General features: G+C 47.8%; 1 protein-coding gene across 2 annotated transcripts in view; it reads right to left on the reverse strand.

Moving 5' to 3' along the window:
• C7H10orf90 (chromosome 7 C10orf90 homolog) overlaps positions 1 to 6,254 on the reverse strand; it is a 232,427-nt gene extending 226,173 nt beyond the window's left edge. For both annotated transcript variants that reach the window (XM_068549080.1, XM_068549077.1), the window contains exon 1: positions 6,015 to 6,254. In XM_068549080.1, the coding sequence (XP_068405181.1) occupies positions 6,015 to 6,254 (240 nt within the window). The remainder of the gene's footprint in view (positions 1 to 6,014) is intronic.
• Positions 6,255 to 17,723: the final 11,469 nt, after the last annotated feature.

Genomic DNA, 17,723 nt, shown 5'->3' on the forward strand with positions numbered 1-17,723 from the left:
CTCAGTCACCAGGTGTGCTTCTTGACATACCAAAACTCATCTCAGACCTCTGACCTCTTGTGCCTCTTCAGGACCTCACCCCCTGACAGCCAGCCTCCCAGTGGCAGGAGCAGGGAGGGGCTGGTGTGGCAAATGGGCAGCACTGATTCCCAAGGGTGGTTGCTCCATCTTTTGCCTCTTGGATTCCCTCCTCCTGCATCTGGACAGAGGCTACCAGCCATCGTCGATGGATGAGTGGTTGAAGCTTCTAGGAGATTCTAGGAGGATCACCAAGTACACTCTCAGGTCTTGCGCGTGAGGCAGAGGTTTCTGACCTGGTCATTGGGCGGCAAAGCTAATTGAAATATTTATTGTCCTTTGTGAAATGTCCTTTTCTCAGTCCTAACTCTGGAGGGCTCAGTGCCTTCCCTGCAGCCAGAGCCACCAGCATATCCCAGGGAAAATACCACTCGGAGGCCAAGGCTTCAGAAAGAAAAGTGAAACTCAGAAGACTCTGATCTGGCTAAGTCTCTTCAGCTTGGTTTGGAAATAGGTAAATTGTTTTGCACCTTTTGATAATTGTGAGAAGAAAGGGAATGTTTGTGTCACCTTCTGTTTGGTCTCAGTGACTTCTTTATTCCCTGAATAAAGTTATCTTGAAGCCCAAGCACTTAAAACTTGAGTGCTTTTATTTCATACGACCTAAGGGTTCACTTCAACCACTGGAAAACATTCATCAAAGCCCAGAGTGGCATTTCTCAACTGCAGGGGGACATCAAAACCACCTGGGCAGACACACCTACCCCCGGCCATGATGGAGCAACCAGACAAAAGCTACGAAGCAATTGTTTCCAGACACTGGGCACAAGAAATGCGGGGCTGTGAGGGGTAACCAGAGAGGTGAGCCCTACAATTGTCCCCACCTAGAAGCAGTTTCCAGGCTGTGTATTGGGAAGGGGACGCTCGAGAGACCCTGGGGTCTCACTGAGTGGACGGGGCAGGGGTGAGGATTCAGAGAGGCTGAGGTAGCTAGAATTTGTGCAGCCAAATACCAAGGAACAGCAAGGAAAGAGAGTTTCTAGCAACCTGCCATGGGGCCCACCAGTCTTTGGCCGAATACTCACTTGCACATGCTTAAGGGAAAACTCCCTGAAACCAGGAAAAGAACTGCCAGACAGCAGTAAGTTGGACACTTCCAGGACCTCACCCAGAGCTGGAAACAGTTTGTGTTCCCACTGGCCCTGGTGGAAAGATCTCACATACATGGGACATTAAGTTGAGTCCTCACAAGGATCATGCCTTAATAGTGGGGCTGAACCATGGAAAACAGTGTGGAGGTTCCTCAAAAAACTAAAAATAAGAGTTACCTTATGATTCAGCAATGCCACTCCTGAGTATATATCTAGACAAAACTATAATTCGAAAAGATATATGCACCCCTATGTTCACAGCAGCACTATTCACAATAGCCAAGACACAGAAGCAACCTAAACATCCATCGACAGATGAATACATATATGTGGTACATATATACAATGGAATACTCCTCAGCCATAAAAAAAAGAATGAAATAACGCCATCTGCAGCAACATGGATGGACCTAGAGATTACCATACTAAGTGAAGTAAGTCGGAAAAAGAAATACAAATACCATATGATATCACTTATACGTGGAATCTAAAATATGACACAAATGAACTTACCTACGAAACAGAAACAGACTCACAGACATAGAGAACAGACTTGTGGTTGCCAAGGGGGAAGGAGGCTGGGGGAGGGATGGAGGAGGAGTTTGGGGTTAGCAGATGCAAACTATTATATGTAGAATGGATAAACAACAAGGTCCTACTGTAGAGCACAGGCACCTGTACTCAATATTCTTTGATAAACCACGATGGAAAAGAATATGAAAAAGGATGTATATGTATGTATAACTGAATCACTTTTTTGTACAGCAGAAATTAACACAACATTGTAAATCAACTATACTTGAATAAAATAAATTTTAAAAATTAGTGGGCCTGAATTAGCCTGAGATCAGGGTTCCTCAGCCTCCACACTGTGGACATTTCAGGCTGAGCAGCTCTTTGTTCTGGGCGCAGGGGACTGTCCTGGGCACTGCAGGATAATTAGCAGCACCCCTGGCCTCTACCCCGTAGGGACCAGTAGCATCTTTCCTGAGTTGTCACGACCAAAAATGTCTGCAGACATTACCAAATAGCCTCTGGGGTGTGGGTGGAGGGCAAAATCACCCATGATTGAGAAGCACTGCCCTTGACTAAAATCTGCCAAGAAGTAAGGCTCAAAAGGATCAAAGTGTTTTCAAGGAATGTAACCTCATGCCAGAACAAAGTTCAATGCTCTTTAAAGGAATACAGCAAAATCAAACACCCACTCTGGGTCACAAGAGCCTTGTCTGGGCCACAGGCATATGTAGTTTGTAAAGGTCACCGTGAGAAAACAACCCAAATATCCACCGGCAGATGAACGGATAAAGAGAACGTAATATATACATACTGGAATATTATTCAGCCTTAAAAAAGAAGGAAACCCTACCATTTGTGACAACATGAATGAAACTAGAGGACATTATGCTAAGTGAAATTAACCAGTTACAGAAGGACAAATGGCATGATCTGTCCTGCATGACTCCACTTATATGAAGTATAACAACTAAGCAAATTCATCGAAGCAGAAGATAAAATGGTGGTTGCAGGGGCTGGGGGAGGGGGAGGGGGAGGGTGGAGTTGCTACTCGATGGGTATAAGTCTTCAGTTATGCGAGAGGAATAAGCCCTAGAGCTTTCCTATACCACATAGAGCCTATGCTTAACAATGTGGTACTGTTACTTCAAAATATGTTAAGAAGACAGATCTCATGGTAAGTGTTTTTACCACCAAAAAACAAACAAAAAAGCAACACGCAAAAGAACACAAGGAAATTTTTAGCAGTGATGGATATGTTTAGTACCTTGATTGTGGTGATGGTACTATGGGTGCGTGCATATGTCTAAACTCCTCAGAGGGTAGACATTATCAAAAAGATAGATAAATATAGAAAAATAAAAGTTTACCATGATTCCTCTATTCAGCCAGAATTGAGAACCACAGCCAAGTCCAAAAAAAAAAGGATGAGTAGGAAGGGGAGATGGAAATGATAGAGGTTTGGGGAAATGTTGGGAAGCATGGCTAAATGGTGATCACCAAATACAGAAACTTTCCCTGGTCCATCTAATGATTAAATGTATTAGAAACTGTCATCTACATGAAGACAGATGGGTGAGACTCGGCTGGCGTGCCCCAGCCCACGCCTATCATCAGAATGGTCTCCTCGATCAATTAACAGATGCCAACTCACATTCCAACTCTGGGAGATGTGAGCACATCTCTGAATTCTACGTGGCTTCCCTTCTAACATCAGGGAAACTGTCCACGTCCTGCTTCATAGGGAATCTCAGAAGGTGGCCATGCTTGCAATGTTGACAGCGACCAGAACTCAAATAAAAATCCATCTCCTTGCCCAGTTATGGTTATTTTGACGTCCGAAATTTATCAGGTATGTCTGCAGGAGGAGAAAGGCTCTGAACATACTGTGTTTTGAATAGTTTGGGGCATTTTGGAGTCAGCAGGGATCAAGGCTTTGCAAACATGAAGAGCAGGACCTTTAGCCCCCTCACCACCACCTGCTTCCAATCCTCGCTGCCTTTCAGATGTGACAGTACATCTGCTTGTCATCCCTATTACAAGGCAGTTTAAGCAAGGGAACGAGTGTGGCTGGACCATCCCTGGGCCAGAGTTAGGTCTGTCCCAGATGAGAGGCAGCACCTCCAAGCATTAACACAGCTCAGGACTAAGGTCACAGTTTTAGAAAAATGCCAGCCTTAGACTTTAAACTCAACTCAAATACACCTGTATGTCTTCCTGAGGAGGACTTGAAATCCATAAGGTTTTTACAGAAACAAAATCTCCCAAACTCACTCTTCCTGGAGAACCAGCCAGTTTCTTTAATGGAGCACCTTTGTGCATTGAGAGTTCATCCAAGTGACCTTGCTCATTTTTTGCCCCATCAGGTACTTTTTGGTTAAAGCCCTGGCAGATTAACCAATGGCCTTGGAGCCTTCGAGAGAGAAGGGGTCACTGGGCCAAGTCTAACAGGACCCAGAGGCTGTTAATTGGGCTCTCGTCAGTTCAGCTCGGAAACTGAGCAAGGAAGCTGTCTTCTTGCTGGGTTTCCTAACCTAAATGGCTGACATGCCCCAGTGGGAATAACACGAAGAACAATTCAATGGAAGTGGAATATTTTAAAGTGAAATGTTTTTGCTACTAAAAGAACAGAGCTCGGAATTCAGAGGGATCAGAGGCACAGATCCTATCTGAGTTTTCAAACTTGGCCTGCCCTTGAGTGGAGGAAGCAGGCCCTGCCTGGACCGCCTTTCAAAGCACAGACATAGTGAGGACTGTCCAGCTGACCAGCCTGATTGCTGTGGGTCTCAGACTCACTTGAACATAAGACTTTAGACTCCAGGTTACACTCAAGCAGCAGGCACACAGCCTCAACTGTTGGCTGTATTTGGAAATGTGGCTTGGGGAGGAATTGAGTCACACAAAAAAACGCTGTAGCTGCAACTGTCAGTATAATAGATGTTTTTTACAATCTCCTACAAAAATGCACTTTTCCACACTGTTACCTTCAATGTTGCTATAGGAATAAACAAAGCTTTATGCATACCAATAAAAAAAAAGAAAAAAAGGAACACAAGAGCTGCTCTTTGCCATTGAGGGTTTAAAATGGAGCCATGAACACTTTTTTAAAAATGCAAGCTGATATAATTCAACAAGTTTTTGTCTCTCTCTGGAGGACTGAAAAATAACCTCAGTGAAAATGATACAATGATAAAATTCTGTCCCCATCTGATTAATTCCTTGTGAATAATAACATCTCTGGTTTCCTTCAACTATATTCTAATTGCACACCTCTTGCTCTGGTTGATTGGGCAATGAACCAATGAACAACTATTACTGAATTTAATTAACACCATTATTTCCGTGGCCTTTATATCTCTGTGGTGAACGTGGAAATTCACAATCCCAGGGCTGGCACTGGGAGAAGCCAGCCTTGAACCCTGCAGAACAGGTTCTGACATTGCTCTGGAATAAGGAAGCCCAGTGTGGGGAACGAAAGACCTGGAGTTTTTGCCAGCGTTCATGGGAAGCCTTTCCTAATAACAGCCATCAGTATTCAGAAAGGTTGCCTTTCCATAAAACATTAGCAATTTGCATGTTACATTTATCAAAAGGGATGGGTAAGTGAGCTATATGGGAATCAATTACAATGTCATTCATAATTTAGTCCATGTACTATAAAGCACTGATCAGATTTCATGTGTGTTTACCTTCTGAAGGATAACTGCCTGTGGCTTATTCTAGTTACAGAATACAAATATGTTTCAGAGTAATGTGTTTATCTCACTTTGACATTCTAAATCTCCCAAGTTCTCCTTTTTCTCCCACAAAAAGTCGTTTCTGCTTGAAAATAAGAGCTCACCCTCAAAAAAATAAAAGCCCATTCTTACTGGTGTAACTTAAATCATTCTAGTTTAACTTCATCAAGGCAAGGCATAGATATTCTCCTGCAAAACCCATCAGGAAACAAACAGGAATTGTTTTTAAAAATAGATGAAATATTAAAAAAAAAAAAAAAATAGATGATTGCAAATTTACAGAGCTAAGAATATTTAACTCCCAGAAATGTACCACAGTTTCTAAAGGTGGATACAAATTATCCAACTGTTTGGCACACTATTAAATGTTGTAGATGCAGACATGTGTCACGTGTAAATTAGTTATCCACTATGCTCCCGCCCCCGCATATTTCAAAACCTGAAGTAAATTAAGAGATGAGAAAGTCTTTTCCAAATACCTCAGGAAAAACTACAAACCGATGATTTATCAGACCAGATGGAACATCTGACCTGTCTGTTTGATAAGCAACACTCCATTTCTCTGAACGAGGTGTGTGCCCAAATTCAACCTTACCTCGTATCTGCTGGCTGTCTGCTCAGCTGTCTTCAGGCCTTGATACATATGGATGATACAAACTTTGGCTCTTCTCTGGGAGGGAAACCAGTTCCTCTTCACGAAATCCATGACCATCACATGGTTTTTCAACTCTGTACTAAACGTTTTGATCTGAAAAGTCCGGTGGACGGCTGTTTCCGCGTGGCGGGCGGCATACCCCTTCTGATGAGTTTTTGTAGAAATTCCAGACTGCTGCATGATACGCGGAATCCTGTGACTTCAGCGAGCGCGCCTGGCAAACACAATTTTCTTTGTTTAATCCAGGTATCGAGTGCAGCAGGAGGCACCTGGGAAGTGCCTGGGCTCGACCTCTCCCGGAGTTTTCCAGCTCCAGACCTAGTTGTTCTCAAACCCCAGCTGCAAAGAATATAGGATTTGCACGTGGGAACCTCGAGGGTGACCTTTATGGGCTCTAAAAATACTCCTTGTTGCTGTCTGCCCGTCTCCAGCACTTCCACCTGTGTTCTCAGGTCGCTCAAAATCTTCTCTGATTTCAAAGACACATTTCTCTTTCCCGCTGCATTCAAGTTCTGAACACAGGATCCACCTGGTTACCGCGAGGTCCAATATGTTTTTCAGTCTCCAGCCCCTCGAATCCAAATAAATTATTCACGGGGCGCTGTACAAAGGAACCAGAGGTGATAATTGCCGCTTTTTAGAATTCCTGCTTTTTCTTGCCAGGACTGAAAGGAACAAGAACAGACTGCTACTGACACAAAGGGTGACCTCAGCCCTGGAGAAGATAAGAAACACATTCAAGTGAAAAAGAGAAGTCGAGCACAGAGGCAGTGATGGGTACAAGCTGGCATCAGAGACACAGAGCTCGGGTAGGATGTCCTGGTTGCCACTTGGGGGAGTGCCCTGGCTTAGCTGAGGGCTCTGGTCCCCAGCCAACCCTGGGAATCCCCTCACCACCCAGAGCCTCAGTTTCCCCATGAGGAAACTTGGAATAATAATGCCTGCCGCTCACAGGGTCGTTAGGAGGATCAGGTGAGCAAAATGGTGAGCAAATAGCATGTAATAGAGTCACATAAGGCATCATTTCCAAAGAACAGTTGCATTTCTTCTGCCCAAATTATGCTGCACACAATTCTCCTCATAGGGAAGAACAAATCCGCCTCTGTATCAGCTCTGTTTCTTTTACTTTAACCTTTGTATTCTATTGCTTTTGCTACAAGTTAAGAATGTTGCCTATAGCCTGAAATATACAGAGCCCATTCTCAAGGCTCTGACCTTTATGGGTGTAACACTTTTCCATTCATATAGAGATAAAAAGTTGCAGAACAGAGACTAACTGTCTTGGAGGTTTATAGGAACATTGTGACCAGACCTCCAGGGACAGCTGTAAGAACAAAGGATTCTGACACCAAGAAATCTGCACCAACCAACCACACCCGCTCCCCTTCTAGTATAAAAGAAGCCTGAATTCTACCTTGGGGAAGGTGGTTCTTTGGAATAAAGTCGCTATTTCTTGCTGAAACAACTCATCTCTCAATTTATCAGCCTGTCCTGCAGCAAGCAGTACGAGCTTGGACTCAGTAACATTCTCTCTGCACATATAATATACAGTAAGTCCCCTACATACGAACCTTCAAGTTGCGTAACTTTCAAAAATGCAAATGTGCGTTCGCATGTCCAATCACGTAAGTTAGTTCACGTGCCTGGCGTACATTGTCACGTGCATGCATCCTCAACAAGTGGTTGTGCTTTTGTGTACTTTACTGCACAGTACTGTATAGAGTCCAATAGTACAGTATCTTTATTTCAAGCTTAGGATGTCTGGAAGCAAGCGTAAAAGCAGCAAGGATGTAGCTGGTACTTTACTGTGCTTTTCAAGGTACTGTACTGTAAGATTAAAAAATTTTTTTTATTTTTTGTGTTTGTTTTTTATGTATTATTTGTGTGAAAAGTATTATAAACCTATTATAATACAGTACTATATAGCCGATTGTGTTAGTTGGGTACCTAGGCTAACTTTGTTGGACTTACGAACAATTGGATTTAGGAATGTGCTCTCGGAATGGAACTCATTCATATGTAGGGGACTTGCTATAGTGGAGATTTAAAGGATGCTGAAAATTACTGGATTCTGAATTTCAAATCATTCAGAAATGCAGATGCATGATATACTCCTTTTCACTTCATTTCATGTTTTGGTACTATTTCTGTTAACGCAGCCATTGAGAAGTGGGAATTACAAGCCTTGGATCAGGGGCCTGGGCCAGGAGAGGGCAGGTGACAAGCACCCAGGGTTTGCTCTGAGCCCACACACAGACCTCTCTTCTGCAGGCAGCCTCCTCTCAGCCTTTGGCAAATATGCGCCTTGAAGAGTTCTCCCTCTCCACACGGAAAGCCATGGGATAGACCGAATGAAGACATGATTCCAAATGACTTTCCTGAGAACAGAGCAGCAGTCCGTGGCCCAGAACCGAACCCTTCCTGCAGCAGGCGGGAGCTCAGCAGATCACACGCGGCGGTGCTAGGACTTGGAGGGTGGAATGTTAAACTTGCCCCTTTGGAGGCAATGGGAATGTTGAAGCCGAGAACGAAGACAGAGTAGGAGATAGAAAAGACTTCAGAGGTAACTGAGGCCAACGTTCTCATTTGAGTGTTAAGACAACAGACCCTGAGAGATTAAATGCCAACCCAAGACCACACAGTGGAATGCCCTATTCCTGAAACACAATACTGTCCGGTTCTGCCTGTGGTTCTCCCAAGGAGGTCAATGAGAAGGTCAAGACCAACTGATGGCAGTCATGGTTCCCATGGAAACACAGCACAACCGAGATTGATGCCCAGGAGGCATGCTGGACATGCCCCAGGGAGCAGCATGGGGGCGCCATCTTAGATTTGGAAGCTCCCAGAAAAAGACAGGGAAGAAATTCAAGCAATAAAGAAATTAAAATTCAACAGGGACAGCAAAGGAAGAGGGCACCACTTGGCTCTTTGGGGACTGTGAAGGCCATTCCTGAGACCCCACAGTGACCATTTGAACCAGCTTTTGCTGGTACCTATCTGTTCCCAACCAGGAGCTCCTGCAAACCTGGTTAAAAAAAGAAAAAAAAAAAAAAAAAGGCCAAGTCTTTCCTGTCACCACAGCACACCAAAGGACCCTGGGCAACACAGAGGCCAGTGCACTGCCCATCCGACTGCTTTGACTAGCAATGAGAGGTTTGCTGAGGGGTGCTGGCCGCTGGTGAGAGCCGCCCGTCATAGGCCGTGCCAGCCAGCAGTGGCTCCGGAGGTTCCTAAGATCGTCAAGGCTGACTTTCTCTTCCCTTGACCACAGACGGGGCTGGGCTTTAACCAGCCTTTGCAGCCACCAGAGAAAGCAGTCACGTTGTTACCAAATACAAGTCCGTGTGTCCGATGCATAGTGAGGCCAAAGGATACCAAAGCGTGGGAGTTTGGAGCAGAGAAAGTTTTGTCGCAGGGCCCCAGAAGGAGACGGGTGGCTCATGCCTTTAAAACCCGGAGCTCCTGGAAAGCTTTCAGCAAAGTCCTTTTAAAGGAGAGGTGAGGGAGGGGCGTGGTTAGTTGCAAACTTCTCGGTGTCAGATCCTTTGTTCTTGAGGTCAGGTCACGGTCCGGTCAGGATGTTCCTGTAAATCTCCACCAAAACAAATGTGATTCTCTGTTCTGACAAGAGAGGGAAGGTCCCAAGGCTCGACTTTCACACTCTGAGGTCCAGGCCTGGCTAAGAGGAAGGGGTGCCTGCGGGGGCCAGTTCACCCCCCCACCCCCGGGAGCGCTCGTCCCGCACCCAGCCTGGCTCCTCCCGCCAATGCCCAGGCCCGGCTGAAGAGGCCGCTCCCAGCTGGCGGCGCCCTCAGGGCCAGGTCCCCAGACCCTGCCCAGCCATCATCACCGAGGGAGCCAGGCGCCCAGGTCCCCAGACCCTGCCCAGCCATCATCACCGAGGGAGCCAGGCGCCCAGGTCCCCAGACCCTGCCCAGCCATCATCACCGAGGGAGCCAGGCGCCCAGGTCCCCGCCGGCCCGCAGGCTCCTCAGGCCGCCCAAACAGGGGGCCGGGCCCCAGGAACCACGACCCGTGGAGACCACGGCCGCCCCATGAGGTCGCGGAGGCGGGGATGGGGAGAGTTTCGCGGCCGCCCCAAGGGCTGGGCCTGGCCCCCTGCCTGTCCCCAGGCCCCCAGCTCACCCGCCAGCCCGAGGCCGGAGGGCCTGGAGGGCCCCGGGGAGAAGGCCGCCACCACCTCTTACCTCACTCTCTGCCGCGAAGACCACGCCCACTGACCGACCCTGATGGCGGAGCGCGACCTCTGACCCCCACGCTCTGGTCCCACGCTCACGGTCTCCAGGTAACAGCTGAGCGCTGCCAGCTGTGCGCCCGCTCCGCCCAGTACGATCCCCCCGCTATTCTCAGATACGCCTCAAGTTTGAGGAGAACACGTGGGTATGTTTTGGATAGAGAGGTTAATCGGAAACCCAGCAGAGGAACTGGGTTCTAGGGGGCCTCGGTGTCAGTGTGACCTGCAGCAGGTCTCGGGAGTTCTTGGTCAGTAAGACTGGTCGGAAACCTCAGGACTGTCGGACTTGATCCCTCATCATAGGAAGAGGACAGAGGCCCGCAGGGGGCGACGCTTGGTGGAGAGTCAGCGGGCTGGAAAGGGCACAGTCAGGGGATGGGGCCCCAAACTCAGTAGCATGTGATGACTTACAGACAAGCCCCTCCCCTGCGCTTCAGTTCAGTTATCAACAAGCCCCTGGCGGCTCTGACACCCCTGAATGTAAGGGTGGGTCAGTCCAGGCCGTGCGTGGACATAGCAGAGAGCGGCTTCCCACCCAGGGCCGTCCCCCACCCCAGGGGAGGCAGCAGGCCCCCTGCAGAGAGAGCCTCCTCCTGTCTGGGCCGCTGAGGAGGGGGCTCAGGTCCTTCCAACCAGCCCTGGAACCAGCACTCTCACTCCCAGCGGGGCCACCATCTCCACAGCCCCATCACTGCCCCATCGGGAAGCACAGTCTCCGAGTCAGAAGACTCAGCTCTCTCTGGGGCTCCCAGCACTGGCCCTGCAACCTCGGGTGAACTGCAAACCACCGTTGCCTCGGTCTCCCCATCTGTTTCACAGGGTCACGAAAGTGCCTTCCTCCTTGGGCTTCTGCGGAGATGGAGGGCTGGCACGTGTAAAGGGCTTGGGGCAGCCTGGCACTGGGTGTGTGCTCTACAGACCCCAGCTGTAGTCGCCCTCAAAAGACAAAGATTTTCAAAGTGGCAAATTGCCAGACATATTATCTGAGTAATAAGTAAGGAAGATTGTTAAGGAGAAACGGACTGAACGGGACGTCATAAGAGCCCAATTCTAGAACTCCCTCCACCATGCAGTGGTGACCGGAACCAGGGCAGGACAGCCTTGACTTCCCCAAATGCAAAACAGAGATAGCCTCCCCACCGAGCAGTTTGGTGTGAACATTGTGTCAGGTAGTCAGTGTATGTGAAACTTTGGGACTGACATATACACACCACTATATTTAAAATAGATAACCAACAAGGACCTACTGTGTAGCACAGGGAACTCTGCTCAGTATTCTGTAATGACCTATATGGGAAAAGAATTTGGAAAAGAATGGATGCATGTATATGTATACCTGAATCAATTTACTGTGCACCTGAATAAATAAACTATATATTTAGAAAATTATACTTTCTCTTAGTGTCTTTCTACTACTTTCTCCTTTGGCTTAAACTATTTGAGTTTCTGTCACTTGCAACCAACGGAGTTTGGGCTAGTCCTTGAAAATCCATTATTTTATTAAACAAACACACGTGATGTGCTTCTCGGTGCCGGGCACTGTACAGGCAGCAGAGACACGCAGATGAAAGGGACACTTTGCTTCCACAAAGAGTTCACCGCCCAGCAGTGGGACAGACGCCTGACAAGCAGGTCCCCAGAGCACAGGGAGTGCTTCCAATGAGGGAGGTTTGCATCGGCTGATGGAGACCCTGAGAAACCCTCAAGGAAGAAAGGACATTGCAGTCTTGAAGGATGCCTGATGGGCTGCCAAACCCCCATGGCTGAACTTGCATGGACAAAAGTGAACCGTAGGCCTTCACTTTTCACTTTCTGTGCATACATTTTGCCATAAGGTGTCACAGACAAGAAGGGGAGGCCTTAACTGAAGCCATATTTACTGCAAATAATCATCACTCTTTCTGGAAAACAACTACCTGAATCTTTTGCTGTTTTTTTCTTAAACAAAATACTCAGTCACCTATAAAAGTTAGATCCCTGACCTTATTAATGTCCTGCAGAAGATCCTACTTGATTTTCCCCAAACTGGTCCCTGAGGTAACTAACTAAAGCTGTACCGTTGTTAGCAATTGCAATTCAGTGATACCAAATCAACATAAATAAGTGTTGAAATATATGTGAAATTAATCTCTTCTTTCTCCCTTGCCCCTGATACAACATGTGGGGTTGTATAGGATATCCAATGAAGTATTTAAATAATGAATTATTCAAAAAGAAAAGGAACTACAGGTACCTGATGCCAGGAATTTATGCCTATGAATTCTTAATCTCTTCTCCAATAAGATTAGCATTTACGACTATGAAAGACATCCTAATTATGCAGTTTCAGAGCTGATTTTCTGCAGGGCCTGTGCAGAACTAAAAGCATTAAGCAACAATAAAAACAGATGACTACGAATTTCTGAATTCATAATTTGATTTCCCTTTTGGGGGAAGTGACATTTTTATTTACGGGTGCTTCACTCATCAGGTGGGAGCTGAAGTTTTCTCTCAGAGGCACAGTGCTTGCTGAGAGAGCATCTAAACAATCATCCTTTTAAAACAGATGTGTGAAATTCACAAGGGCTGCCAGTAGAAATGATGCAATGTATTTCTCCGCCTCTTAATCCCTACCCGCTGGGGTTCTAAAACAAAACAAAAGAATTGAGAATAATATGGCTGATTATGGGATCCTGCACCTTTTAACGGTAGGAAGAGAATGCAAGTTTGCTTGATGAACCCCATTCCCTTGCAAATCATTCAGCTGTGCTGGGTTTTAGCATCAATGAATGGAAAAGGGGTGATCATTTCAGTGATCACTTACAGGTTCTCAATAGTTATTTGTTCAATGGATGAATAAAATGAAAAGGTATCAACTATCTTTTCTTGTATGGTATACTTTTTCTCCCATGGCTGGCCTTACATGCACAAAAGTCAACGGAAGGCCTTCACTTTTCACTTCCCATGCACACATTTTGTCATAAAGCATCAGAGCCTGTTTAATTTCCCCAAATTGGTCCCCGGGGTTACTAACTAAAACTGTGTACTCTTTTCTCTTCTGTAAATGGAAAAAACTTTTTTTCCGCTTCACTATACAATGTTTGGAAACTACAATAATTTGATGTTTCTCCTAACTTTCCAAGAGGAAGTGGCAAAACCAAGGAGAAAACTGGAGCAGTGGCGCCCACCACATTGCCATATTCATCTACAAGATTCATTTTCTCCCCCTTTGCAAGCCTTCAAAAATCATTTACTTTGCACCTGCTGGGTGTTCAGCTCTGGGCCAACTACTCCAATTCCCCGTTCAAAGCCACTTCTAATACTGGTAAAAACCAAAGCAACCCACAACAAGGGAGAGATCACACAGCCCTCCTTCAAACTCATTGGGAGGAATGAGTTATTTGAAGACAACAAATGGTATCTTCATATCTTCTCTCCAATGTCTGAACAGATTTTGAATAAAGAAAACCTATGACTTCGTTAGAAACTATGTTTGATTTTTAAGTATATATTTTGGCAAGCCTGAAGGGGTGGTGAAGACTGTGGTTGAAACTTTAAGGAAATATAAAAATCAATTTGGTATTTACATCCTCGGTCAATTTTACCCAAGAGGAAAACCTTTAGTGTCAGCCACTTGTCACCATCCTGCCACGAGAAACGGATGCCAGGCCGGGCTGTGGGCAATGAACAACGTGGCGGGGGGAGGAGGGGGGTGTTATGGCCTTGCCCCGAGAGAGGACTCCACTCTGCCCAGATTTCCTTCTCACAGATACACTGACTGTCACTCTTTGCCATGTTTCCTTGCTTGTATGAATTAATGAGTGTGTTGAACAAATTCCTGAAATCCAATATTTATCAGGAAAACACCCAAGCCCCAGGGGAAACCACAGGCCTAGCACCAGCCAATAGTGTGGCCACTGCCAACCTCTGGGACTCCCAACCCTGACCCTCCCTCCCATGGGGACAGCAGGTGGGCAGCTGCTTGGGGGGCAACCAGACCCCGCCCTCAGTGCAGAGTGGCAGGCACCTGTGTGGGTGAGCCCTCATCCCAGGCCACAGCTGACACTTATTGACAGAGAATGGCCTTCCACATGCACCCACTGGCAGTCAGGCCCCTGTCCTGTCCTGGTTAGAGGATGGGCTTTCCTTGAGCCCCCAGAGGATCCCCTTACTGGGTACCAAAGTGGTAACTCCAAGGTTCTCTCCCATTTTATGGAGGAAACACAGGTGGCCAATTGGGTCCTCCTCACACAGTAAGACCAGCAACCAGTGTGGGCAGTTTCCTGGTTTCCCAAACATTATAAAAAGCAGTTCCATGTAATGACTGTTTTTGCACACGCACACACACACACACACACAAACACACACACAAACACATCCACAGAAGATGTGTAATACTCCGTGTGCGTTTTCTGAAAATAAAATAGGCCTGGTACAAGTTACCTTTTAGGTCATTTCATATAAATATAAGAATTTTCTAGCCACCTCAGCTGTCCACCAATGGATAAGACCAGAGGCCTGCAAACTATGGCCTGTGGGCCAAATGTGGCCCACAGCCTGTTTTGTAAATAAAGTTTTATTGCCACAGAGACACCCCCATTTGTGTACGTGTTATCTGCAGTGCCTTTGTTCTTCACAGGGTGGCCGAGTTGAGTGACTGCAGCACAGACTGTGTGGCCTCCAAAGCCAAAAAGATTTGCTATTTGGCCCTTGACAGAAAAGGTTTGCAGCCCCCAGAAATGAGACCTTCTGGTGAGGCAGTGAGCTCACTCTGTAACCGTGAGCCTGAGAGGAGACCCCTGCTTTGACCGTGGCGGGTAGACTAGCCCAGGGTTACCGAACCTCCGTGTGCTACAGAAGCATTGGGTGCTTCTGAAACCACGTACCCTCAGGCCCCGCCCGGCCCCTGGATCAGAATCTCCGGATGAGGTGGGGGGAGCGGGGGGTCCGGGAAACAGGGCTCAGCTCTCCGACACCCCCAATGACGACATTTTCCATCACTCTCTGCTCTTTCCCAAGCATCGTCCCACTCATTGCCCTGTTTAGTTCTCACGGCACTGCGAGTGTGAGAGGATGATCCTGATGCCCATTTCACAGATGAGCAGGTGAGGCCCCTGCGGGTAAGTGGTAGAGCCAGGACTCAGACGAAGTGCAGAACCTCTTCCACTGGCCCTGACCACTCTCCGTGACCTCTCAGATCCGCAATCCTATGAAGTCCCCAGTGAAACAGGAAAGTCAGCCCCAAAGACCAAACCCGCTTCTCTAGCCTGTAACCCAGCTGCTGTACATGCTTGGGCTTGGTGCGCCCCGGGAAAGCGGGATGCCCGCCACGTGTGCGCACCTTGCAGTGAACGGTCCCAAGTGCTGGGCACCAGGCTCGGACCAGCCTAAGACTCTGGCTAAGACTATGGCTGAGAGCAAGGCAGCACAGCCCCTGCCCCCATGGAATGTGCTGAAAGAGTTAGAGGGGAGGGGAGGGGCGCCTGACCCACATAATTCTATGAAGATCTACTCGCCGCTGTGACTTGCTAATCGCACTCCCACCTGGTCCCCCGTCCCTGTACATCTGCTCAGCTTCTCCTCACTTTGCTCTGCCCCCAGCTCAGATGCCGTCTTTGCAATGGACCCTCCCAGGCCAAACACCTCCCTTGCCCTACTCGGTTCTTCTTCATGTTACTTCTTATCCCAACACATATATTCATGACTGTTTTCTATAGTCTCTCCCTTACCGCCAAGAATGTAAACTCCCAGGGAGCATGGCGTGGTGCCACCGGTGGTGGTGCTGGTTCTCAAGTTTGCTTCCTCCTCCCTGCCTTCCTTCCTCCCTGCCCCTCCTTCCCTGCCCCCGTTCCACTGCCTAAAGCTCGGATGAACGATAGGGTTATGCCAGGCTGTTATGAATGTGGATGTTGGGGGGTTTGCCCTAAAAGAAGGACTTACAGGGATTAGATATTCTCGGCACTATCTGGAGAGGCGTGGGTTGGTGTTACGTGCAGACCTCGCACCTAAGGCCACGCCTGGAGCCCTGGGACGCTGCATCGCACGTCTCTTGTGGCACCGTCCAGTCCCCTCCACCCCGTCTCCCTCTTTCTGTGCAGCTCTGGCCAGCTTTGTGCAGGGCCACCAGCAGGGCCACCTGGGTCAGTGGGATCAGGGGCTGGCGGGTGCCCAGGGACAGGCCTGAGATGTGCCTCCTAAGGCTCATCCACAGGGCTGGTGACGGAGCACCAGCTCCCCAGGGTGCCTGCCCCACAGACCCTCTCCCTGGCCTTCCCATCTTCTCAGTTTCCCTCCCTGGTTCCTCACTCATGCCCGCTCCCAGGTACGCATCCCAGGTCAGCTGCTGCAGGCTCTGCTCTCAGGAGAACCCGGGCTGGGCCCAATTCCAAATCGCCTATGGTGTCCCCTTGACACCTCACCTCTAGGTCCCTCAGGGACCTCTCCTATCCCATCTTTGACCTTGAAATCTGTCCCCCAGGCACTGTGGTGGTGCCCATTCTGCTCTCATTGGGATGAGTATCAGAATCTCCGCTGGGTCCTCCTAATGTCCAGCTCAGTGCCCTGCTCAGAACAGAATCCCAGTAACCATTGGTTACATGTGATAGTGTGGTCACAAATGCATCCACACAGAGGAACAGGGAATGAAGCCTGTGAGTAAGGAGACTGCCAGAGGCCACGAATCGCCTTCCTCAGAGAATGCTGAGTTAATCACCATTCAGAGTACCTGGTATGACTCAGAGGCCCAGGAACTCTTCCCATGGTCCTCCTTGAGGGTCAGCATCCTTCTCCTGGAGGAATCAGGGTGAAGGATTGTCAAACACTCAGGCAGGTCACAGAGAGGCTGAATGCCTCGCTATAGGTTTTTCTCTGATTCCAACCTGTCTTCAAGGGGGTGTAAGCCTGAGGAAGTATCACCGAGGTGTTATTTTGAAACCCATGCCAAGAGAGTATAAGGCTCTCTCTTATTGATTCAGAACCGGTAAAGGGAAGTGTAGGCCTAGCAGATTTTGCCCCAGTGGGCATCCCTATGGGGGCATCCCTGTTAGGGCATCCCTGTTGGGGCACCAGCAAAAGGAACAGACTCCGTAATAGTAAGCTGCTCTTCCCGCCACTTCTCCAAAGCTTGCCAGCATGGGTATCTCCAGCCTTTGTCCGAACTCCATCCGTGCCCGTGAATGGGTAACTCCCTCACCCTGTTATAGGCGTCTCCCTCTTGGGGCAATAGCTTTCTGTTAAGAGGTTTGAATATAATTCAGCAAAGTGCACACCTCTTTAGAACAGGATTTCATTTCTAAGCTGCATTTGAAGTGATCTCACGCCCGTTAGGAAGCCCACACCTGCCAGATCTCCTCAGGTGTGTTCCCTCTTTTTCTTTTTTTCTAACACTCAGCTTTAATAGCCTTTTTATTTTTATT

Source organism: Eschrichtius robustus, chromosome 7, assembly GCF_028021215.1.
Source record: "Eschrichtius robustus isolate mEscRob2 chromosome 7, mEscRob2.pri, whole genome shotgun sequence".
NCBI lineage: Eukaryota > Metazoa > Chordata > Mammalia > Artiodactyla > Eschrichtiidae > Eschrichtius > Eschrichtius robustus.